The sequence below is a fragment of the Symphodus melops genome (assembly GCF_947650265.1).
Source record: "Symphodus melops genome assembly, chromosome: 7".
NCBI lineage: Eukaryota > Metazoa > Chordata > Actinopteri > Labriformes > Labridae > Symphodus > Symphodus melops.
This window is the reverse complement of record NC_136697.1, coordinates 20,780,896-20,807,426: the sequence shown is the minus strand read 5'-3', so window position 1 is coordinate 20,807,426 and position 26,531 is coordinate 20,780,896. Positions and strand designations below refer to the sequence as shown.

Here is a 26,531-nt window from a genome sequence, read left to right as displayed (position 1 = left end):
CTTATCACCCCAAATCAGACAATACTTCTTGTATCTACCTCAATAAGATGATGAATAGGCTGCATGCTCTGCCAGTGGGAGACTATTATTGAGCTCTGCTTACAAACATTTTGCATAATGTTTAAACTTGCCCCTGTGTCCTCTTGGCAGAGCATGGCTGTCTGTTGTCATGATGGGCATCAACCGATCTCCAATGCACCATTTAGCACAATGACAGACTCATTTCCAGACAGAAATAATAGAAGGAAATGAAGAAAAAAAGAAAACGCATGCTAAACTGAAGGTCATTTGGTCTTCTTCTTTGCGGCCTGTGAAGGTTTATTCACTGACACAAATGGAAAAATGTAATCTCTGAAGGAACACAACAGACTCCAGCTTACACGACAAGACGTAATGCAGTTACAGGAACTTGATTTAAACGTTGGCAGAGGAGTGAGCCTGATTTTTATAGCATTAAAAAAAATAATTTGTCACTGAACTTATATGGATACAGCATTCACACATTTAATGAAGTTAAACGAATGTGTCTTTATTTCTAGACAGCTGAATGTTCAAAGGAGAGAACGTTCTTTGGGAGATAGGAACAGCTCCTTCTTGTCAAATATCTCAAGAATAGTTCTACATGGTGATGATCAGACTTGGCTTCACCATCTTGGTTGCTTTTAAAAGGTCACATGACCCATCAGGGATGAGCCGAAACATCAACAGATTGTGGATCTAAGCTTTTAGTATGTAGATGTTCATCTTTTTCATGGATTTCTACTGTCTGTTTGATGCCGAGGGTCAGGGCCTCTGCCAGGTTGGCAAGGGTTCCTGACCTCGCCGTTTATAAAAGCAGCAAAACTCTTTCGATAATATTAGGCCTGCAATTAGTTACGTTGTTGTAAATGATGCTCTCTTGAAAAAAGCCCCGTCCTGCCTCATTATTGCTCGTTAACAATACATCTTTAAATAAATAAATCTTTAAAATAAATCGTGCCTCTCACACAGCTGCAACGCCGGAATGCAATGTGGATTCACACACACTGACACCAATATTAATCTGATTTCAAATGCAATCTGTCTGGCAGCCTGTATATGTTTTTTTTAATTATTTGTACATTTTTTCATTTCTTTTCTTTTAGGCATCTCCAGAATTACTACTAATGTAATATCTTATTCAATGTAGAAGTACAAGGGGGTAATGGCTAAACTCTGAGCCAACGTTGCAGAATAAAACCAAAAATGTCCCATCAGAATCTTCACTTCCTGATCTGCTTTGGTGGACGTCCTCTGCCTTGATTAAACGTTTCTGTTCCTTGAAAGATTGAATAAAGTTGATCCCTGCTGCGGAGCCATGTGTCGTGTCCTAAGAGTTATGACCTGGTGATCCCTCCACTGTCTGTTGGCTCCACTTGGCTTCCAGTTTATCACAAAAATTACACACTATCATGCTAATCTATTTTGAGGAACAGCATGTTTCTACGCTCTTACCACTTACGTTTCTCCTCTCCTTTTTCACCCTTCAGTTAGAAGTTCAGACCTTTCCAGTTTTAATTTGATCATGGTCTGTGTTTATGTCTTCCTTTGGCTGTTTGTCAGATGTCCAGGGCCATACTTGGCTGAGGTGAATCAATTTATTGGACCCTGAGTTGAAGTACAGTCCTGCACTTATCTTTGAGTTTAAGCACCTCGATTATCCCTGCAGGTATTAGACCCATTCCCAGCACATGACTTCACTGCTTTTACTGCAGGAGTCGGAGAGAGAGAGTTGAATACTTAAGTAATAACTCCCCAGATTGTAATAAGAGTTTGTTGGACTCTGTAAACGTTTCAATTCACAGATCTTATGAATGAAAATTAGAGGTGGGAAAAAAAAATATTTATGTAAAAATCGAGATTCAAATTATTATAATAATTATAATATCTTAATTTACAAAAATCATTTTTTAGAAAGATCTATAACTCTGTAGATTCCAAAGAAAGCAGCAAAGAGGAGGAGCATCAAGACATAGAGCCAGTCTCACAGATGACTGGAGTAGATCCTGAAATATGGACTGATATGAAAATACACTTTGAATCCCGAATCCAGAATCGTTTTGACTTAGAAATAGACTCTGAATCGAATATAACCCCAAGAATTGAAATTGCAAAATTGAATCTAAACCTGAGACACCCAAAGATCTCCAGGCCAGATGAAAAAGGCCTATAACGATCATCCATTCAGATGCAGAGAGACGTGGTCCAGTCACAATCACGTCAGTTGTGACTGCCTACAGTCAGTGTGTAGGTAAATTGGGGAAACCTAAAAGGTTAAGTGGTGAGCCTGAACTGTTAGCTTCAACACTGGTGATGATGTGAGCTCCATCACGTCATCTTGCAGTAATTATTTGCATTGTACTATGAAATAAATGTGTTTTTTTACGACGAGAAGATTAGCAGCTCTTCACTGTCCTTCACGTTCATGCTGTTAAAAGACTTCCTGTTCACACAGCGACCTTCATTTCCTTTGAAGGGTTTGCAAGAGTTTAGAGAGAACATCCAATTATGTGTGTTACTATGGAATATGTTTCCTGATTTTGCCATTGAATCCTTTCACAAGGCCTAATTTTCTCATTGTAACTTCACCTCTTTGGACGTGTGTTAATGAGTCTCTCAGACGAAGGTCCAGTAAAAAAAATGACTCTTTGTCGTCATGGTTATGAAAAAAAAAAAAGTTCAATGGGACAAAAAAAGAAAAGGAAACCTCTAATTCACAGTTCAACCAAAGAATTGGCATTTCATAGATTGCATTGTTCCCAAAGAATGTTTTCATTGATGACTCTGCTCTTACACTGATGAAGGGGGAAATGACTGGACAGCACACTTTATCAAAGCATGATGCATGAGTAAGTTTTTTTTCAATGACATAAAAACTGCATCTCGGTCCAGAATCAGGCTTGTTTTCAGAGTTGTGGTTGATGTGCTGAAGGACTGAATGTTCAGACTCGTATGTACGGCTCAAACAAATGTCCCTTTCAGATTTATCCTTGAAAAGAAATGATCTTCTTCTTGATAATCTTCCACCATGACACCCACGAAATGTAACCTTTACATTTTGAAAAGTTTGAAGGTCATGTCAGTTAGTAAATTATTTTTTTCTTCCGCTTCCTTCATGAACTGTAGGTGTGATGTCAGGTGTTCAGCGGGCAGAGATTTCAGCAGGGCCTCAGTCTCTAAAGCGACAGCAGCGATTATTGTGCTTTTGCCATCACTTAAATCACACATCAAGGTGAATCTTGGTTATACTGGAATGGTTATTGATCTTCCTCATACGTGAGCGTATAGGCACAGCATGTGAAGAAATAAACAAGTGAGCCAGAGGCAGGATGGAGACAGGATATACTGTGTGTTTGTGCATGTTCACAAGCATGTTTATAAACCAAACTTTCTGGTAGCACTTTTCATTTCTTCCGTTTTTATTTCCCATGTCCAGTGGCCAATGAAGATGGGGAGAGCTCAAACAGACCACAAGCCAGTTTTTCACGTGAGTCTAACATTCATTCTTTATCAGTCATGCTTCATTATTCACCAATTCATCCATTTCAAACCATTTCACCTTCCAGAGGACCCTATTAAAGGGTCATTTTTACCCCGAGTTAACGAGACATCAGCTGATGAGACTAATGATCACTTCAGGAAGATTGAGAGGAACGCAATTTCTAGAAATATTTTTCTGTTGCTATGCATAAACCTATGAAAATAGCTGACATGGATTTCAGTATAACTTCTTTCTGAACACTAAAACGGAGAAAGTGAAAGCATTGCTCGAAGATCAATGACTAATATTTGTTTACCATATATTCCAAGTGTTGCTCTTTCTGTGAACTCAAACACTCGAAACATTGAGCTTGTAAAAATGTGAGGATCTAAAATGGTCTATGAGTCAATAAGCTGTACCGAGTAAACAACTTATACTTGCTTATTATGCTAATAGTACTTCTTTGAGGGTTATGCAAGCACTGACAAAATATAGCCACATGATGGCAGCATTGTACAGACACTCATTGTTCTGACCGTGTACTTTGAGTGGAGAGTTGTCCCCCAAGCTGTTTGGATAATGTTTGCATTCTGGCACAAGGTACACAAAAAAGCTTGGTAGATTGCATTAAAACAAAATGATCCAAAAAGGGATTCTTGTGTTTGTTGTTTTCTTTCCGTAGGCTCAAAGTCCCAGAGCGCTTTGTGGAACGCCATCACGGCGGGGATGGGGATCAAAGGTAAAGAGCAGAAGGCCCCCCTGAATGACCCACGAAGTCCTGAAGAGATTCTAGCCGATGACCTTCCTGCAGCAGACGAGCCGGACGCCACCGAGAAAACAGCCATCAGGTTTGCTGCTCACTGTTTCACTTTATTATTTGCAAATTATACTGAACTGTGTGCGCGCTGCAGCTGGACATTGACAGCCGTGTCCAGCTCGTTATGTTGCACAGGACTCATTTGCATACCGTCGATACACCTTAAGGAAGTAAACATACAATCAGGCATCCTTCAGTTTGAAAAAGTGTTCTATTTTGGATTCATGTGAAATGATAATTAAGTTAGAAGTACTTGATGTATATCCTAATCTATGGAGAAGATAATCTACAGTGTGACATTTAACACACACACACACACACACACACCAACAGTGCTAATTGCTATGTATGGCTGTTGACCTCAAGGGACAGAGGCATGATTGATTCCACCTTGATAACAAGGACTTCAATCCACCATTAACATAATTTGTTGTCACTTTTAGAATATTGAACGTCTTTTAACGCCTGATTCCAATTAACCTTGATGGCTCTGGAGACCGGTTCAAAATGCCGCAGGTGGTGATGAGTGAGCGTTCGTCACAGGATGCTTAGAATGCACCCAGTACATGAGAACAAGGTTTGAATTGTAAGCAGAATAGCCAAGGAGCTACATGCGAAGAACCAACATACCCACATGTTTCTGCCATTTGTATCTTCTTTCTCTACTTTCTAAAAGTCCCTCTGACAATACATTCTTTTTCTCGGGTACCTCTCCATGCTATGTCAGATATTGTGCTGCTGTTTCTTGGCTATGTCTCCCTTTTTTTCCAGAGTGTTGGTGGTGAAGGAGAGAAAGCCATTTCCCACTTGACTGGACATGCCTGTTCTTTCATGTAAAAGCTCCAGTCTAGATTAAAAAGAAAAAGACATCCATGCAGGGCCGCTTCAAGCTCTCATATCTTCCATAGTGGAAAGAGTCCATTTGTCTGTGCAGTGACACTGGACCTATTTCAGCGTCATACTGTATATCAGGACATAGTTTTATTTTTAATCAGGTTGGTGGACAAATGCCAAAAAAGAGCCAGATGCTGCTAAATCTTTGGCTGAGGCAGAATCATTTGCATAACTGTGTACAGGCCAGAAAAAAAGGCACTCACAGTTTAAACAGGTATAATAGGCAACATTTTAACTGTTAATATAGCACATTTCAAGTATATATCCCAAATATATTGTCGAGCAATCAAATAATAAAAGAGAGTGAGTTTAAACTCCCTCCGGGCTTTTTGTTCTTAGCTCTGTGTTCACACTGACGAGACAGAGCTTCCTTCAGCTTGTTTATATGTTACTCCGAGACTCAAACATGTTGCATCGATGTGAACCCCAGCCTGCCTTATTGCCACAACGTGGGGAAAGACGTACTTCCCCCTCATGCCCACTCCAGGAAGCTGAGTGCTGTTGCAAGAGTACAATTAAAGGAAAACTGCTGATCTTAGGGATCCAAAGGGCAGACTTTGTTTTGTCTAAAATACTTAGAAGAAATAAGAACTGAATCAGCTGTGGACTGGATGTCTGACTGGACATCAGTCCTGCAAACGTCTGCTCTCTCTGCTGGAACACGAGGGGAGGGGTTTAGTTCTGTTCTCAGTAACTGGTGGTGATGGTGCTCATCATCTGGAAAGCTTCCAACCATACCGTTAAAGCAAGCAAGTATCTTTAAAAGAACAACCTCCGTGCACATTTCCAGTTTGTCTAAGTTTGTCAATTGTCAAATTAGTTTTCAAAGAAGGCGATTTCACAACCAACATAGCCTTTAGAAAACAGCTGAGCACATCTTTCTCGCTTTGTTGCATCCAATCAATGATTCACATTTTTCATTTGAAGTCTATATTCTTTTTTTTTTGTTGTTGTCTGGGAAATCCCACCAAGGTCAGGGGAAGTCTTCGGCCCCTGCAACTGTGGTTAATAGAGGGCAAATCCACAGGGAGCTGTGGGGATCTATGAGTGAATGACAAATGGTTAGATTATGGTACAAGGTGATTAAACAGCTGCAGAACTAGCAGTAATCCATAAAATGATGTAACCACTGTGTCACCTCCGAGGCCAGAGCTGGCTGTTATTCTCCAGGCAATGATAATGAGATTTTATTGGAGAATAGAGAGGGGTCATGTGATCTGTTGCAGGCAGGATGGGAGTGAGTGAGTTAAAGGACTGCAGCTATAGACAGTCGTAAACTGTGGTTGAATGAAGCCAAAAGTCTGTTATACATTTCAAAGGTTTTGTTTAAACCCCACACTCCATTCCACTTGAAGTATCCTCACAGATAATTCAACGTGTTCAAGTCGTTTCCCAGTTGTAATGATCCATGATTATATTTGAAGCTCTTTGTATTTATTTGAGGTATTTAGGGATAAACTCAATAGCTGCTCAACACTCGAGATACAAAGCCCATGCTGAAAACAGCTTCAGCGAGAACACAATCATGTGCATACTCAGAGGGATAGAAAACAATATGCAGCCATTAGTGTATCAGCACACGCTGACTCATCTGTGAGGCTGGTGTCATGCTGGCGTTTCTGCTCATTAGAGGTTCCTTTTGCCTTTTAAAGCGCTTGCTTTCTATTGAATGGGCTGTATGGGGTTTTCAAACAAAGGTCAACCTGACAATTTTTCTTGAATGGGATTTGTATGGCAGACTCTTTTGCCTTGATTTGTGCCGAGGTACCCGTTCTATTTTTGCCTCTGTAAGTTCCCCTTCTACTCTGTTAGTAAATTGGAAATTGCATTTCATAGGATTACTAACAGCATTATTCTTGATTTTTCAGTCGCTGTGCTATCAATTGTGCTATCAAACATACACCAATGCTTCCCACATCCATTGTTCTTTTCAGCTAAATATAATAAAAAATCTATATAGCAATAGCAAACCACAAATCCTCACAGTCACACTCCAATTTAAACAGGTTTGCACACATACAGCTGAAACATACACTTTTCTGTGGTCAGCTCTGTGATGTATCTCCTTCTTAATTGGAAGCTGTGCGCTGCTGTGAACTTTGCAGCTGATTAAGGCGACTGTCTCCTCTGTGGTAGCCCACAGTTTTAGAGGCTGACCCATCCTTTGGCTAGAGCAGCAGGTTCACAGACCCCCATCGACATCATCTGTGCAGCAATGAGCTCCATCACCAGGCTCACCAGCCGGTTAATGAGCGTCTGCTGGCCTGAGTGACTGCAAGCACACAGGCAAAGCGAAAGCTATTCATCACAATAAGTGAGTGAAACCTGACAGTTGTAATGTTAAAGAGCTGTATCACTGCTGTCACATGGTGCCACACATTTCTGAATTAGTCTTTTCAATTTACTGTACAAGAATTAACAGGGCAGCTGTTGCACAGTGGGAGAGCTGAATCGTCCTTGAGCAAGAAACTGAACCACATACTGCTCCAGAGCAGCATACCCAGTGGGATTTAAATGTATATGCATAAATGGAATAGTTAAACCTAATGGGCACTTGATATAGTATTTAATTTACAGGAAACAAAAGATGAAAGGTTGCCAACTTTGCCCATTATCTATTATATCTACTATATATGTATGTATGTATGTATGTATGTATGTATGTATGTATGTATGTATGTATGTATGTATGTATATATATACATATTTACGGGTCCGGTCGTCTATAAAACAAAAAGATTTAAAAGAAAGAAAGAAGTTAGTTATTTTTGGTCTTTTAATTAAACAAGAATATGTCAGTCTTTTTAATTTGAGTTTAAGAAATAAAATAGACTCACATATTTTGCTGTAGTCCACCGGTGATCCTGAAAGAGGGATGAAGAGTGAGGTTTTTTTTTTGTTTCTTTTTGTATTTACAATGGTTGGTCCCTTGACATCTGCTGTGATAAGATCCCTCCCTTGTCTTTGATTGCATTCACACAAAGGATGGAAATACATGAAGGGTATGTCTTTGAATCTGACCGCATTCTTACCTTGTAACCTCTAACCTTGCTTATAACGGTGTATTCACTTCACCCATGTAGCAGCCTTTAAATAAAGTATGTGAGTAGGGGACCAGTCACCCATAATGTAAACAGTCGCCTCTTTGTGGGCCTTGCACACATCTTATTGTCAGATAATGTAGCCATAGTATCAGAGCATTTACCAGCTGGAGGCAGCAGAGTATGAGTGTGAGTTACAGGAAGTTCAGAGCCTTAACCCTGAAGTGAACTCTGTCACAGAAAATCAACCCTATAGTGGAATAACTGTTATGTTAAAGTGTTATAAGCTTTAATCATTTCTATGGTTACTATGAGTAGGCTCCATTAATAAATATCTCAAGATAGGCAATAACTAAAATAACTCCTTCCTAAAAGGGATCTTGTGCTCCCATCCTAATAAAATGCAACACCCAAATCCAGAGCTATTTACACCTTTAAGCGGCTTTTAGCTCTTTGTTCTGGTTATCCTGTCTGCATTTAGACGACACGGCTGCCTCCATATGGCTCGGATCAACTCCTAAAATCGGTGGCTGGTTAAAGCTACCAGGACTTCTGACAACAGTGAGCAGTTAGGCAAAGTGTCAGAGTTTGTGAATTAAACCTGTCTTTAAAGTAGAGTACAAATTGCACTTTAGTAATCGGGTGGCCAGAGCCACAGCTCCAATGAGATTATTGTATGTTGCTTTGTGCCTGCTGAAGTAGTCTTATATCATAGAAGACCGTGGGCTGTTCTTTTTTCAGGTTTCGTTCCTGTAACATTGCTGACAGCTCAACAAGGTCTGGTCTGCTGCTATAAAAACAATAATATACAGTATGAGCTAAATGCTAACAACAGCATGCTAGCAGGGTCACAAACTGGAAATTTGACATGATAGGATTTGTCTATTAGTTCAGGGGTTTTTTTGTCAAATTGTCAACATATTGAACTTCTAACCACGTACAGTATGACAACCTCATGTTGGTTGATAGGTCAGAGGATACTCAAAGTCATTCGAAAATATCTTCTCGAATTGTCTGATATCACAACAAGTCATCCAACTAAATAAATCCAGCACGAAAACAAAACAATAAAGACTTGTGAGAAAAAAGCAAACACAAATATAATTCTGTTTCTTGTGTTCACATGTCAGCAGTCCAAAACAAGTGTTAAAAAATGAAGTAATATTGGGGTGGTACAGGGTAGACCTTTGTAACTGAAGGTGAATAAGAGAAGGTGTTTTAAGTTGGCTTCATGTGTCAACTCCTTTGGATAAAAGCCACTTCTAAGTGAAATGTAGAATTGTAGACAGCCTTTTCTCACGACATCTGCTGCCAGTCTGTTTGAATAACAGCACCTGATTGCTTCCCTCCTCACGTGGTCCTCACTTCAGCTTTGCTATGCACCCTCTTTGACCTACAGGACAGTCTCTTGGGGATGATGTAATGGGAAGTTTCTTCTCCGGCGTATTTTTCCACCTCCATCGCTGTGAAAATAAATAAAGCTATATAGCCGAGTGCGCTCAATTTCTCCCACCCATCATTCCATCTCGACCCAATCTGATACAAAAAGAGAAATGAAGTGTGAATGATGGGAACTCATATTATGTGATAGATGATCCTCAACAAAATGTGCTCATTACCGCTAAGGCGACTGCTATTTTGATGCATAGATATCCTTATCGACTTGCCTGGAAAAATTTAAATGAGATTTGAATTTTTCATGTACCTCCAAATGGCCGGGGCTGTTAATGTCTTGATTTGGATGTGTGAGCTTTGAGGGAGCCTGAGCACAGTGACAAGAATACCTTAGCAGGGCGTAATTTCCAGCAAGTCCCCCCCCCCCGTCATACTCATACAAATTATTCATTCCCTGAAGAATTGATTCATTTGGACCTTTTTGTGAGCAGTTGTTGAAAAAATTATGAATCAGGGACATATTCTTTTGCCTCTTGTGTTGGTGCATCTGTCCTAAAATTGAATTAAATGTTAGCTTCATGTGTAAACTCCTTTCTGTTCCTTAATCACCCATTCACTCTCACATCATTGTAACCCCTCCGAACCCCAAAGGCAAGGCTTGTATAGCTTTAATTCACATTCTGCTATATTTTCCTCTTTTGCCTTTTAACCCAGCTTCATGAAATAGACACATTTTGCACTCTCTCTTCGAGGATGTTTAAGACTCAAAATGTGTAATTTCAGACGGATAATTACTCCCTATTTTGCAGTCAGAGGCTTTTGCGACAACATGTAATTAAGAAAAAGCAAAAGAGACTTCAGTGTATCTAACACTTCACCACATACTCAGCATTGTTGTTTGTTCCCCTCTCACCATTCAATGGTCCAAATAGGCCAGATTATCACAGTTGGGATTTTTTTCCCCCCTCCAGCCGTATCATTCATCAGCTGGTAATGTAATGCAGGGTTTTCTTGAAGAATCCTTGGCTGCTCTGGGCCACATCTCTCACAAGGCTGCTTTCTCTTAACCTGCTATTTTATGCATCAGAAAATTTAAGTAAAAAGTTCTTTTGAGTAAAATAAGCAATATACACAGTTGTTTAACCCTTTACTTAGTATGAAGCCTATTTTTCTATGAAAAAAATCATAAGAGGTGTTAGGTAATAAAAAGTCCCTGAGTGATTCAAATCAGTCATTTATACTTTTTTGTAATGGAGCAAAGAAAATCTCTGAAGACACTTTTAACTTAAGAAACGTTTTCTAAAAAATCAACAACTTCCCTGAACCATTATCAAGTGATTTGTATTCATAACCCTAAAGATGGCTTATCATTGGGAATTTATTATTTATATCATAAATTGGACAAACAGTCACCTAGCTAAGTCAGATAAGTTGCCCATTGATTTTGCAAAGCCTCCATAAATGTGTCACACATAGTCCACTCTAATTTAGTCACACGTCATCTGTTAACTCCTAAGTACTTCTTCATTCAACTTTTTCTTCTGCATAAACACTCAACCCTGAGTGCGATGCAGCCTGACCTCACCTTCATTGTCCTTGCAGTTTTTCACAGAACCTTTCACACCAGCCTTAACCTTGTCCAGTGTCACACTTACACACACAGATGACCTGGTACATCACCTCCCCAAGGGTGTAAACCTGCGAACAGCAAGCAGTGCAATGCAAAGTTACTGTTGTGCTTTCCCCTCAAGTTGACCTCTCAACTCTGCCCATGTCATGAGGTCTCCTGAGACCTGGCATACCTCCACAAAGAGGGAGAAAAACACCGCTATGAAGAGTGGATTTTTGATGGCAGTCAGAAAGCGAAAGAAACTGAAAGCCAAAGGGACGGAGGGAGAAAGCGTGCACCTTTGAAGAGAACATCGGCAGGCGTCATGGCACTTAGGCAGACCCCCTCTCCTTCTCTCTGTGCGGAGGACCCATCTCCACAGATGAAAGAAGGAGCTTCTTTGAGGTGGCGCCCTAGCATTATCCCTGCATCCTGCATCAAGTAATTGAAAGACCTAAGAGTGTGGTAGGGGGGCTCGAATAAGGGGGTGTAGGCTGAGTCATCCGAACATCCTTTCCCTTGGACTTGCAGGAATAAAAGGAAAGAGAAAAGTGCCAGGGAACGGAAAATTGCATGATCACCATCACCTGTCAAGTCTGTAAAAATGTTAGAATATGAGATACTTCCTTGTGTTATTAAGTCAATCAAATTATTTTACTATTTGCTGAATTAATTCCTCACTAAACCATTTTTCAACAAGAACATGTAAACAACAATGATGCAAAGGTCCAGCCATAGAAAATCAGAAACCAAAGAGCTCTGCACCTCTTGTTTTCAGTACTGATGCGGGCTTCATAATAGATGGAATGTGACATGTAATATATGCATGAGCCTGTGCGTCATGATGGCTTATTTAGCTGTGGCTATCATAAAACCATCTGAAATTATAAACCGGCCTGGTACCTGCAACATGGGGACCAAACGTCCGACAGAGGACATTTGAAAGAGAACAACGTGGTTATCTTGATGTTAAAGGTGTCGTGTGACTGTAAGAAGGAACAAGAGAGATGAATGTTTCACATCTTGTGTTAGAGGGGGTTGAATGTGGGACGGTCCAGAATGTGCTCAATGGATCAGAGTAATCTTGGTCAAATCAGTGTCAATGCGCTGTCTGTGCACTCTTTAATCCTCTCTGTCATGACATTTAATATGTTGCAAAAAATAGGATCGGCTTTTTCTGATGAATATGCTCCACTACTAAGTCTGAGTCTGTATGCTTGCTGACATTTACCTTCATATCCCTGATCAAATAAGCACATGCATGTACAAGTGTCTGTAGATTACAAGGCAAAAATTGAACAAATCATTTTTGCATTGTGTCACAGCCTTTTTTGTGTCCTTTTTAAAAATTGTCTTTATGTAGATATTTTCTTGAAGTACTTCAGGGAATTCACACCTTTGTCATCTCTTCTACGAAAGGTCTCTCCCTCCTGCTCCTCTTGCATTCTCCTCGTTCACTTACTCTGGATTCCCTCTGGTGGAACAGAACATGGTTTCTCATTATCAGCCAGACTCCTCCCTCTCTTTGACTGGTGCTGTTTCTCCTCCCTCCCTCTTGTGTTCAAGAGCTCAGCAGTAAGCATTAATCCCGGATTGGGCTGCCCTGCCGTCTGCATCCCGTTGTTGCTGGGAGAGCATGGCACGGCTCCAGGACCCCTGTGCTCACACAGGAGAGAACTGAGCGCATGAGAGAGAGAGAGAGAGAGCGAGAGAGAGAGAGAGAGAGAGAGAGAGAGACAAGAGACGGTGAACAAGGAAGAGGTACAGTTGGGATGTTTCACGACTACCACAGCTGCTTAAGCGCTGCACTGCTCTAAGTGTTATTGAGTTCCATTCACACACACTCTCATATTAACAAGGCAGAAAGGAGAGGAAATGAGAGCAAGCATGACGGACGGCCGGTGCGTCGAGCTGTGGGTGCAAAAGTGAATGAGGAAAGAGGAAACCTCGGTCATAACCTGGGATCCACCACATCCCACCAACCATCTGCGCGGTGTTGCGTCTTCCTCACTCCTCTTTACTAAGAAGGATTAAACTTTTCTCTTTGATCTCTGGTTGGCACGTTTGGAACTGCTGACATGGAGTCTCCCACCAAAGAGATCGAGGAGTTTGAAAGCACGTCCCTCAAGTACCTTCAGCCAGAACAGATAGAAAAGATCTGGCTCAGGCTCCGTGGACTGTGAGTATACATCCACTTTTTACTGTTTTCAACAAGTTTGTCAAGCAATACTCTTTTACTGTGTGTGTGTTTGTGTGTGAGAGGTAGAATTATGTTCAATTGAATCCTTAAGATTTGGATTATCTTCCAACTGAATGATTGATTCTAATAAAAAACAATAACAAAACAGCAGGACTCAGGAAACACTGGCATGGTCCAGCTCACACTCATTTTGTTTATAGCATGTGGAAGCTACATTTTGTGGTTGCCTGTGTGTGTGTGTGTGTGTGTGTGTGTGTGTGTGTGTGTGTGTGTGTGTGTGTGTGTGTGTGTGTGTGTTTGTCACAGATTGTAAGAGAAAGAAACAACCAAGATAGACTGAATGCTGACTGAAAACTAAAATTAAAGAAGAAAAAATATTGACACATGGCTTTAACATAACAGCTCTAAACTGCTTTGAACTCTTTAAATGGTTTATAGAAGAGGAAGAAAAAGCGGAAACACCAGAGGTGAGGTGTTTTTGCACTTTCAGTCGTATGCCATGTTTTTTTTTGTTTTGTTTTTTAGGGTCAGTTTCCTTGTTTTCAGTCCTGTGCAGCAGATCTATCAAAGAGACTAGAAAACGTTGCCACTTTGTGCGCTCTGACATTCAAGCAGCACCTGTTGTGCCTGCAGAATAGAGACGCAACAGGGGCAAAACGATGTGCATGTTTCATTAGGTTCTTCAAATGCTATTGCAAAAGCGCAAAGAAACATCCTCGCCCAGTGCCGAATTTGCCACTGATTCAAAGTTTAACAGACAAAAATAAATGAATTCCTCTCACATATTTGGCCTTTAACTCTTGTACACCCATAATCTCTTTTGATATAATACAAAAGCCTCATTGAGCTTCCCCCTTTGGATTTCTTCCACTTCCTTAAGGTAGTGCCTTTTCTTAAGCACATAGTCCTTTCTCATTCTCCAACCAATCAACACCTCTGTGACCTTTCACCCTGATGAGAGAGAGCCCCCCCATACTGTGTATCTTCTTATATGCCTTTTTTTTTTTTTTCTAATTATGACTTTGGGAGTGGGAGGGGGCATGCAGAGGTGTTGCTTGGAGAGGTGTGTTTAGCAGAAAAAAAAAAGACTTTAATGTCACTGTTGCAGGTCTGAATGATATGCAGTTGCCTCCTGCGCCACAGACCTCAACTTGGTGATTAATGCGAGAGTGAGCGGTTCTTCTCCTCAACACTCACTCCATTATATTTCAGTTAATGTCACATCAAGGGTTTATTTTGACCATGATTAGTCATTGTTTCTCTCTATGCTGGTCTCCCCCTTCCATCAACATCCTCTGCCACATTTAGTTTCCTCGGATGGCTTCATTGTCTCTCCCATTTGGCCACCATCAAAAATGCACAATCAAAAGCCTCTGCCTGTTTGAATATTTGATGGATAGTAAGTCAAAAGAATTTAGACCGTTACGGGGGTGGGGAGAGCTGTGTTGTTGTTTTTTTTCATCATGGCTGGGCTGCTGTCTGCTGGGCGCTCTGAGGGCTCCTGTTGCGTGTCAGAGATCACATTAGCCTTTAATCTCACAAAAAGCCTCCGTCTGAAGAGAGAGGGGGCTCAGACTGACAGGAAGCCCCCACAGATGTTGATGCTGCACATAGTACGTTTTATACTATGTTATGACAGATACGTTTATGTTTAGCAGCATTACGTATGTGTGCGCGCACGTGTGTGTGTGTGGCATCGGGAAAGGTTAACTGTGCATGTGCTGGTGATATAGATTGGATGTGCATTTAAGAGGGTACAAGGCAGATTGGTGACATTTACTGTATGTGCTGGCAGCTTATCCGAGGAGATTTGTTGGGCAGCTGTATGATTTGTGTGTTTGTGTGTGTGCTGAATGGCTCTCTGTGGCACCGCATGGTCCACAGAGTGCACCAATCATCCACGGATAGGCAGAGAGAGAGCATTTGCTCTGGACAGTTTTCCCTCCGTGCTCCACCTTTGGTGACGCAGTCTAAAGCCTGCTGACATCCACTGATGAAGGTATGAACAGTGGGGTGTCTTTTATTTATGCGCACTGATAAATGGCCCCTTTTATGTTTTTGCGTCGGTGAATGAACTCTGATAGATTTCCATTGATGAATTAGATCACTGCGATCCACCTGACCTCTCCGTCACCCATTGAATAATGGAAATCAATGAATTATTTAATTTACAGTTCATAACATGGGGCTCCTTAAAGGGAAGGGCAGCTTGAACATGGCACAAAGAGAGTCATTAAGGTGGCAGGATGACATCTTTATGACACATTCAGACTTCTAAGACCTAAAAACAAAACATAAAGCAGCCCAGTATATGAATGTAAAGCAAAATGTCCAGCTTAATGAGCTCTCTGTAATCTGTATGATTATAATAACTCCTGGAATCACCATGTCCTCTTTTACCCCACATCCTCATGACTGTATACCGAGGATTGAAAGCATTGAAGCCGTCTAATTAGTTGAAGCTTTGTGATGTTGACACACATCTAGATGTAAACCAAACTCAGTAAGAGGAGGAGGGGATGTAAAGGAGAGGAGGTGAGGAAAGACCTTCTAATTCGAATTTGATTTATCCTTTGTTATCTCTTATTAAATCTCCTCCCTTCCTCTTCCTCCCCCCCTTTTTTTTGTCCCCATTTATCACGAAGGAGCTTTAACATTAACATTTCTTTACAGAGTCTAACTCCCTTAGCTTGCAGTTTTACGCTGAGCTCCAAGAAAGATTGATACAGAAAACGACTGAGAAACAAATCAAGCTAAGTGCTGTGAATTCTGCCTGACTGGAATTTAAATGAACGTCTGTTGTCGAACAGCAGTGGGTCCATCCCTCCCTCCACTTTTCTATTATGAGTCCCTCAAGTGAGTGTGCGCATGAACTGAGCTTTTAGAGTCACGCTGCTATCTCTTCATGGAGCTGTGGGTGGGTGTAGGCCAAATGTTAGGGTAAGTGATAGTAGGTGTGCTTTACTGTAATGTGATGGGGAAGATTCCTGACGTGTGCCCGTAGGTTGGATGAAATCAGATAGAGTGGTGTGTTTGTTTGCATGTCACTATGACTCTTGTCATTATGACTCCACGCAAGTGATTCCAAGCATTAGCTTTGTTGTAAGTGTACGTGAGTGATGCGACAACTCCGACTTTACTAGCAGAAACAGAAAACTACAATGACTGCAGTTAAATAAAAGTACAGTTTATTTTTTGTGGATTATGTATATTGGTAAACCTTGATAAACTAAAACTTTATAATGCTTTGGTGATGTAGCTATCAGATGGATATACATATATTTTTAGTAGAGATTATTTCAGTATTTCACTGAAACTTCAAATTCCTCCAGAATAAGGCTTAATAATTCATTATGGGTTTTCCCCCCTTGGGAGGAAGATACATGTTATTTATAGGCCTGAAACAGTTTTGAATAAGAAGGGAATTTCTTATATACTTACAATGACATATAACTGGAAAACATGTCTTGCATGTGCTACATGGAAATGAGTATGGATGTGTGGGTCGTGTGTGAGTTATCTGTGTCTTTCATGCATTCTTGTCAAGTACGTTTTTACAAGGGTCATTTAAATGATGTCTTCACTTTTTTTTTTGTTTTTTGTTTTTTTTTGTCAGGCGCAAGTACAAGAAGACGTCCCAGAGGTAAGACCTGCTGCTGGGACTTTGGACCATGACGTTTTTCTATCATCCTTCCCCTCCTCCTCCTCCTCCTCCTCCTCCTCATTGTCTTTTATTCATTGAGTTCCTCCCTCTGCTCCTCCCACACCTCTGGACTTGTTGCTGGACCTGCACCTACCTGTTTTTCTGTTCTCATGTTCATTGTTACTTTTCTTTAAAGTACTATGTATCGTTTTCATTGAATTAAAAGGTCACACTTGTATGCATTCACATATTTTTACCTTTTGCTCATGATTTTTGTCAAGTGTCAACCCATCATTTTTTAACTTACATATGACCAAGATGTTTGGGAAACTAAGACAACTCATAGACCTTTACATCGTCACAAATAGTTTAGCTGCTGCGTTCTTTCTATCCTCCTTCTAATGAAACTTTGAGCTCAGTCAAAGATGCTCTGGGGAAATCAGGCTGTCTGTTCACCGAGACATAATGCCACGCATTGAATGGGTAATGTGGATTTAAGTATTACTTGTTTACAGTCTTACTATACTGGTCTGCAACACGCTCAAACCATTATCCCTGATTTTTCATTTCTTTGTTTTTAAATGTAGAACTCATCATTTATGGAGTCAGGACCCAGGAGTCCTCATACAACTCTAACTGCGTCTCGGAAAATGATAGGGAAAACATCTGTACACCAATATTGTGTTAAACGTCTGATTTAGCAGTTGAACTATGCAAGTGTTATTACTGTGACCTATACTGACTGAAATGAATTCATTATGCAGCAAAAGTACAAAATAACATGGAGAACAGATGTCAGGTGAATCAGTGGTGTTGGGGGCACAGAGGGGAGAGAGTGTGAGTAAACTAAGTAAAGAGATCTGCAGCATAACAAAGTGGGTACCTTCAGGGGAGACGAGAGCGAGTGTGCGTGTGCGTGAAATAACAAGGCACATTTTCATCTTTTGGCACTGATAATTGCCTGCCCAATCTACCATTACTCAGAAGGAAAAAACTGGTAAACCAAAGAGAGTTTGTCAGAAAGGAGCAGAAGTGTCACAGTAGACATAACTCCTAAACTATATGTACTGTATGTGTGAGCTGCACTGTTTATTACTTTTCTTAGCTATTACACATTTATGTTTTCAGTCATTCACTTGTTTAATGATTATTTAACTGGAATGTTTTACTGATGAATAAAAGTATTTAGATATTTTGCTAATACTCCAGAGCACTTTGAAGTACAAAGCAAAATCCCCACTGGGTTGATAAAGTTAATCTTAATCTCATTTCAATCCTGGATAATAAATTCCTGCCAAAATTGTCATTTTTTGTTCCTTTTCAACACATTTCCTCACTTAAGATGTATGATTCAATATTTTGTTTGACGATTCTTCGTTTTTTTTCCCAAGAGCACTTTCTGACAAACCTATTGTCTGTATTGACCAGAATCAAGCCCATGTGTCCCGTTTAACTTTTATTTATTTTTGTAACATTTTTAGTCATTTTGGCATTGGTCACTAATTTTTAGAAAATAAGAGTAAAGGTTGCCTTTGTGTGGTACATTTTTATGATTTGAATTTGAGGCTCCAGGGAGGATTTAAGGGATCTTTAAATAGCAGACTTTTAAACAACAATTGTGCTGTAAGGCCCAGACCAGTATACAGATACAGTAGCTCTCTTTTTCATTTGTTGATGGATGTAAATATGGCTAACGACACCATTTGTTCTGTATTTTGCTTCCCTTTTGAATCGTCCTCCATTTTTCTTTCTAACTTCCATATCACAGAAACCTGGAATATTTTTTCTCATCGTCAAATATAAGGTCAACAAATTGGAGAAAGTATTTTGTAGGCGCTGTCTTTCAAAGCTCTGAAAATAGATCCACTCTGATGCAGATTCATGACGTTTACCTGTGAACTGTGGGACTGCCACACCGTTATAGTAATTAAACAAAATTCGCGTCATCCAGTTTATTGGCCCAGCATGTGGTCGTTAGGAGCAGTATACAGCTAGCTGTTGGAAAGTCTCACCCTCTCCCCTGTCTCTCTCTTTCTGCTGGGTGGGTGAGTTGCTATGTGGAGGAGCTGGGTGATTGACAGCTCCATATGTGTCTGTGTAATTACAGTCAGGCTAATTGGCAGCGAGGAACACTGGGACATTGTCATTACTGACACACGAGTACAACCCCTCGCACACACGCAGATGGAGGGAAAGATAGCCCCCATCACAGAGGGGGGGATTGAGAAACAGGAGTTAGAAGGGTGTGCATGCGTGGTTTTACGTGTGTGTGTGTGTGTGTGTTTGTGTGTGTATGTGTGTGTGTGTGTGTGTTAGCTTGTATGGGATGCATGTAAGGAGTTAAGAGTATATCCATAGTCTGTGTAAGCCTTTGTGTGAATGATGTGGGTTTGGTGATGGTAGGAAGGGAGACAGTTTCCACGTTACTGTGTCTGTCTTTGATCACATGGTCACTATTGTGTTCGACTTTTTTTTTATATCAATTGACATTTTTCAAAGCTCCGCCCCCTCCCCCCCTTAGTTACTGTTTCTATGGCTGTCAAGCATTCTCTTCTTGCACAGCATATCTGTATACAGTGGCACTGGAGGAAGATTTACCACATGAATTCCTTACTAATCTTTGCAAACATAGGGTAGGCCTACTTTACCACAGATCTGCAATCTCTTGTCATGGGACCCTTTTTTCAGTGTCCTTCTGGTTTCTGTTTGTAGTACGAGGAGTAGCCTGTTCTCCACTGGCTTTTTAGCAGGCATTGGGTGAATGTTTAAAAGGCACTGGCTGAATGCTGCACATTCACCACTTGCCCAGTGAAGAACAAAGGAGGTGCAACAAATCTCAATGCAACTGTGGAACCAATCAGTGGTCATCTGACGTCACTGTAGCTTCAGCTTATGTCTACTCAAAGATATGTACTTACAACTGCAGCTATCTGCCAGCCCAGCTCGGAGATGTATCAGTTGTTAGTTGGACTGTAAACAATGGGGGTGATTTCAGTGTGCCATTGTTTGCAACCAAAGTTACAGCAGTGTAATCCATACATTTATTCTGTAATTTTTTTGATTTGGAGAGGCAGAATTATTATTATAATATTTTTTTTGCCTCAATGTGCAAGTATGCTTTTAAATGCACAATGCTTCTTCTTGTAGATAAATTGATATTTTGACAGCCCACCAGTGCCTGATTGCAGTTGCTGAGCTCTGATTGGTCACTTGCTAAAAAGGGGATTCAAAATGTGCCTTTGACGGTGCTCTGTGTAATTTTGTACCTCTGAATTCGAAAGAGCAATTAGATTTTGTCCATTTGTCGAGGAAGAAAGACAAGCAAGTTTCCCTCAACAAGGCATTGATCACCAAAGCAACCGCCATTTAAAGTGATTATTCACCAACAAGTAACAAGAAAATCGTTGGTGCATCTCTTTGACACGAGTCTGAATACTGCACTGAATGAAAGAGGCTTTTACTTTGGCCTGTAAATATTCGACAGTGGCCACTTCTTGTTTTCCAGCCTTTTAAAAGCTTTAAGTGTGTTGCCATCTGATCCTGTCGTGCCTCCAGCTTTAAATGTCCTCATGCAGCCTGCTCAATCGCCAACTTTGTGCAGAATGCCTGTGTGTTTGTGTGAGAGTTTAGTGTATCCTGTTTCCCTCTCAGGACTGCTGTGTTCATTCAGATTGCAGCATTGGACTCTCTGCAGGGCTGGTTCCAGGGAAAGTAATGACTCAGGCTGCTCAGACATCTACTGCCTACGTTTTCTCCACTTTTTTTTTTCCATGTCTTCGCTCAATGTGTGTTTGTTAATATGCATGTGTAGGACAGAAGTAGTAAGTCTCAGGGGCAGTGTCTCTGTTTGTTTGTGGACAAATTCCCCATTTATTTTTTTCCATGTCTGTTTCTCTCTCTGCATTTTGTTGCAGAGCAGTTTTTGTCTTTATTTAGTTAGGATTAGATGCAAACCAAAATTCAAAGCAAATCTTTAGTCCTTAATGCAAAGGCATGTCATTATACAGTATTAGATTTTTGGTTTTACTTGACTGGGACTAAGTTTCTTGCATGAAATACATTTGGTTTGCATCCAAAGTATTTAAATAAATAAGAAAGTCAGGTCTTCATCCAAGTCTTATCTCCAGTTCTGGAAAATTCAAAAGAGGATGAGGCGATTTTTTAAATAATTATTTTTTTAATTCATTAATGCTGGGACTTCCTGTGCTGTTAACGTCTGTCAGGGCTACTGGAGAGGGGTTAAACACATTCATGATCTCATATTTAGAAACTTCAAAATAATAAGTCATTTCTATGCTAAGTCGTGCATTGTTAAGCTTGGTATGTATGTAGCAAATGAACACATTGAATCTACTTCCTAAACTTAAACCGAGGAACTGTCTTACTATCGCCTCTTACTTTACACTACTATCAAAAACGTAACAAACCTTCGGCCATGACTAGCTACGGTTGCTAAGCTGTGATAGGATGATCGCTGATCGGGGGAAAGGTTTAGCAAATGCTCGTGTCGATGTGTCTTTGGCTAATCTGTACTTAATCAGCCCAAAACATTGATCACCAAAGCACCACCACTCACAGTGATTGTTCAGCAACGAGGCAACAAATAGATGATTAGTGCCTCTCTTCGACAGCCGTCTGCATACTGCACTGGCACAGCGGCCACAGTGATCACTACTTGAAACCCTTGTACTTAAAGGTTTCAGTGTTCTGCCATAGGATCCAGGCTGGCCCTCAAGCCTTAAATGGCCTCATGGAGTCTGCCACGTTGTCATCTCTGTCTCCTGTCTCTCCCCCAGGACGGCTGTGTTTGTTCAGATTGCAGCCTCGGATGCTCTGCAGGGCTTCGGTACATGTTTCAGGAAAAGTAATGAGTCAGCCTGCTCAGGCATCTACTGCCTACGTCTTCTCCACTTTGCTCCGACTTTTACACACTCGATCTGCGTTTGTAAATATGTGCTTATACAAGACAGAACCTTTACGATTTACAAGCAGTGGCTGTGTTTGTATAAAAATACTATTAACAGTTTATACCTTCTGGTTTATGAAACCGATATCATTCTGCAAAATAACTCCTGCATAAAACACCATAAGAGGGATCATCGGATAAAAAAAAACCCCAAAAAAAAAACCTACATATTTACTCTGAGAAAAAAAGGGAGCGAGCAGCAGGGAGGAGGACAGATATCATCAGGATGAGAGCCTGGAGGGGAAATGGAACTCTTTGGTTAATGTCAGTAATCAAGGAGCAAATCTTCCAGTCATTGGCTGCCTTTCAAGAACAGCTCATTAGATGCCATTACTAAAAGCCTCTGTCTTTCTTTTCTGTGGTTTGGGACCATTTTTTCAGTCATCACAACTAAGGGCTATTTATTAGAGATGATTCATTCGGGGCAACAATCGTTGTTGGTTGTGGATTAGCTGACCAAACAAACAAGTGTCTTTTGAGTAGCAAGGCCAGAAATGACAGAGGCCATAACGACCATGATGTGCTCAGATAATGAAAAAGAAAATAGAGACGATGTGCCCACCAGTTGTCAATTAAAAATGATAGTTTGCTGCAAATATCCCGTCATGTTCGCTCAATACTCATTTTAAACAATTACTCATTTAGAAAAAACAAAGTATTTTTTTAGGGCTTTTTGTTTGTTACTATTAACTTTTCATTAAAAGAAAACGACTACCCTCAGCTATTTCATGGGGAAAATGTGTTTTTGAATTCAATTTATTCCTCTTTTTTTTCAAACAAGCTTGATTACAACTCTCTTGTTGTTTTTTCTTCTCCTTCGTTCTCCCTCCCTTCCTTCATCCCATCTCCTCCTCTCTTCTTCTCCCTTGATAATTCGAGGGGTAATTGCCCAGCTCAAAGAAATCGTAAAGCTTGGGCTAATTACATTCGTCTCAATCAATCTTTATTCCCCTTTTTCCCATTTCTCTCCCCACTGCTCCACATCAGGTGCTGCTTTCTCATTGGAGGAAACCGCCTCGGTTAACGTGAATCACTGTGCGTCACAGGTTTTTAAACCTCCCAGGTGCACAGCGACACCTTTGAGTGTGCGCATTCCAAGACGAGCTGGAAACGAAAAAAAAGCACACGTGCAACTTTTTCACACACATGCAACATGCACTCACATGGACACTTCAATGTGATGGATTTCCCTTTCAGGAGACACAATACCTCTCAATAGCTTCACACAAAGAGGCTTTCAAATTGATTTTTCTCCTCGCTTATCTTGACGTGACATGGTAAGTGGCCAACGGTATGCACGAGTGCTGCATTTTCGTTATGCAGCAGAGGGTTCTCTCACTGATTATTTCCTCCCTCGTTCCCTACCTCAGAAGGACATTATTGAGTTAAGTGTATTACTTTTCTGAAGATTGATTACGGAGCCTAAACGATAGGCTTTTTAAGTTAAGGCTCGGGCTAAAATGAGAGCATGAAATTCAGACAACCATCTCACAAGCTGTTCCCCTCCTACCGCTTGCTAATGATAATATGGCAGATTTATGGAGCAGATTGTAGCCGTAATATGGTTGGCTATATCCACCCTTCCTCCAACACCTTCTTGCCATCTACTCCACTTTTACCATGTTCCCTTCTGGTTGTTTCTCCCCAAAGGGTGGAGGCAGGTACAGTAGATGGGCAATCAACACAGGGATATTTTTCAAAATTTTAGTGTTTATAGGAGAAAATATTTGGTCACACTTTGAGCGAGTGAGGCCTTCAAAGGTGTTCTATATGCTGATGTGTGTATTCATGTGTGATGCCCAGCAGCTGCCAGAGGGTGCCTGTTGGTATTTGTTCTGTTTTTCTCGCCATCTAGCCACCCATCATCACAGCTCATTCATCTTCAGCTTACCCCGGTCATTTGAGTCCTAGCAGGAGTCGTAGATCTCACTTAAGTGTATTCAGATACCCTCTGTGGCCCACAGCCTCTGTCATATCCAATGTGACAGACCAGGTCGGCAAAATAGACTCCTCTATCATATATCAGTATCTTGATACGGACAGGGAAAAAAAAAGCACGAGATAGGCAATTTTTTTGTATACTGACCTTCAAGTGCTACACAAGAGCTCTGAGGGACCAGGCTTGACGAGAATATGAAATGAATTGGATGCATTCTAATTTCGCTGCAATCACTACAAGCAGGAATTATACTGCATGATTGGATATTTTGTAGTAGATTCAGCATCAAGTGTGTTGCAAGCCAGATATGTAAATTAGTAACATTTCCTCATTATGTTAATGGTCAGTGAATTCGGGGGGGACCGCATTGAACTCATGCTTTCATCTTGATGTGCTTAGGCATTGTTGGATGGGATCCATAAATATTGTATTTTCATTTGATAGTTGATCAGTAAAATGCGATGATGACGCAGTGATGTTAGATGTTACATATAGGAACAGTCAGCAAACACATCACTTATTTAGGTGCTGAGTCTTAAAAAAAAAATCACAAATTAGGATGCGAACATGTTACATAAACCCTTTCCAGGCCGCGGTTCTGAGACAGCGCTGCAGTGAAGTTTTTGCCCTCTTTACACTTTTGTTCTTACATATTGTAATATTGGCGCCACAGTGTGTGAGTGTGTTTTTGAGGACACGCGAGAGGCAGGGAGTGTGAACACACAGTGTAAGCTTCACATGCACACACACACGCACACTGCCATCTCCAATGTAACACAGTAACACCATCTCACCTCCATTATGCCTGACTCACTACCTCTGAATGGTTGATCAGAGGAGGAACGACTTTGCCTCACCATTCAGCATCTGTGCATTACATATTGTAAGGGAACAGGGAAATAACTATCCGGCCTTCAAATGACAGTTTGAAAGAGCCAATAGTCTAATAAACACAAACACCATCCTACTACTCTGAAAGCCTAAGAAAGTATATTCCATTGACTTAGATTTTTTTGTATTTGGTGATTTGCACTTCATACTAAAAAAACATTTACATAAGGTAGAATCACTTACAATTAGATCACCTCTTATACAGTTTTTCTTTATGAATATCACCCTCACCAACTACAAAACCACATGCAGGGGTACAAATCAGAGCAAGTAGTGCCTGTGGGCTGCAGCATCCTCCCGACCTCTCTCTCCTCCCAACGAAGAACATTAAATCTCATCCAAAATTCTTTCCTGGTGACCTTATCTCTCAGATGGTGGCTAATATTTACAAAACCCTGCGCTGGTCCAGAGATAAAAAGGAAGTATAATAAATACTGAGCAAGCAGACAAAGGAGGTATGGTTAGAATAGTATTCCTATGACATTTCCACCAAAATGATATCAATTGATTTGACAAGGATTTCAGTCTTTTTACAACTGGAGCCCTGACTGGGAAAAAAATCCCGTCAGAACCACTCGACAGACCAAAAACTATGTAGAGTACCAGGCTGGGAACAGACATTTTATTGTGGGCCCTTACAAGGATTCAACCTCAAGTGGATGCTTAAGGAACTACATTTTTTGCACTTTGGTTTTATTTTCCAAGGCTGGAGGCTGCCTCTTGTAATTAACTTGTATAAAACAGACCTCAGGCAGACTCCTGGTCCATGTGAAAGCAGTGAGTGAACTTTAACAAGCGTTCAGCCACTGTTGGATGGACGCCAAGGCGAAAATGGCTTGATTAGTGATGTGGCGCTAAGCAGCTTGTTGCTGTTTAGCTGTTATGTAAACAGTGGACAGTGGAGGATTTGGCTTTGTGAAGTGAAACATGTTGTTGTTTGTCATTTGAGAGAAAGACCCTTTTTTATCAAATATGGAAAAATGAATAAACACTTAAGATGGTTGCACCTGTTTGTGCGTGCGTGTGTGTGTGTGTGTGTGTGCGCGCGCGTGTGTGTGCGTGCATACTCTTATATGTTTGCAGTGAGTTGTTTGGTGTAAAAACACACACTGAGAATCAAAGCAGTGACGCACTCCGGTCTCTGCTTTCCTTCACAGTTTGTCTCACACTGTCCTGACAAGCTCCACTAAACATCCTTTCCAGAAAATAAACAGTCAGTGCACTCAGCGGTTCCTTGTTATACAGTCTGATTCATGGTGACAAATACTGTGTCACACACATTGTTCACTTCCATGATCGCTCTCAAGTCCTGAAACATGTTGTATCTGACGAAGGACATGCATGTTAATAGTCAGTTTTAGCTCTGCTGAAGAGTTTCCGACTTTGTAATCCTTCTCTGGAGTAATGAAAATAAAGCCGGAGAATTTCAATGTGCTGCATCACAGCATGATATTGGAATGATTTGATCATACCATGCTGGAGGCTATTTTATCAAGGAAAGTAATGAAACCCAATATATAAATGACGCATGATGCAAATGATTTTAACAAACACAATAATTGCTTTCCAAGTTGTGGCTCTCTCCGCTTCTCAAAAAAAAAGCTGAATATCTTAAATTATAACCTACCATGCCAAGA

At 40.7% G+C, this 26,531-nt stretch overlaps 1 protein-coding gene across 2 annotated transcripts in view; it reads left to right on the top strand.

Moving 5' to 3' along the window:
- pde1cb (phosphodiesterase 1C, calmodulin-dependent b) overlaps positions 1–26,531 on the top strand; it is an 86,776-nt gene that overhangs the window by 18,781 nt on the left and 41,464 nt on the right. Inside the window, exons 2-4 of one of the 2 annotated variants that reach the window (XM_079347696.1) lie at positions 3,455–3,505; positions 4,182–4,347; positions 17,072–17,098. In XM_079347696.1, the coding sequence (XP_079203822.1) occupies positions 3,455–3,505; positions 4,182–4,347; positions 17,072–17,098 (244 nt within the window). Of the gene's footprint in view, positions 1–3,454; positions 3,506–4,181; positions 4,348–12,821; positions 13,435–17,071; positions 17,099–26,531 lie in introns of those variants that run through there. The other variant, XM_079347697.1, reaches the window with a different exon arrangement.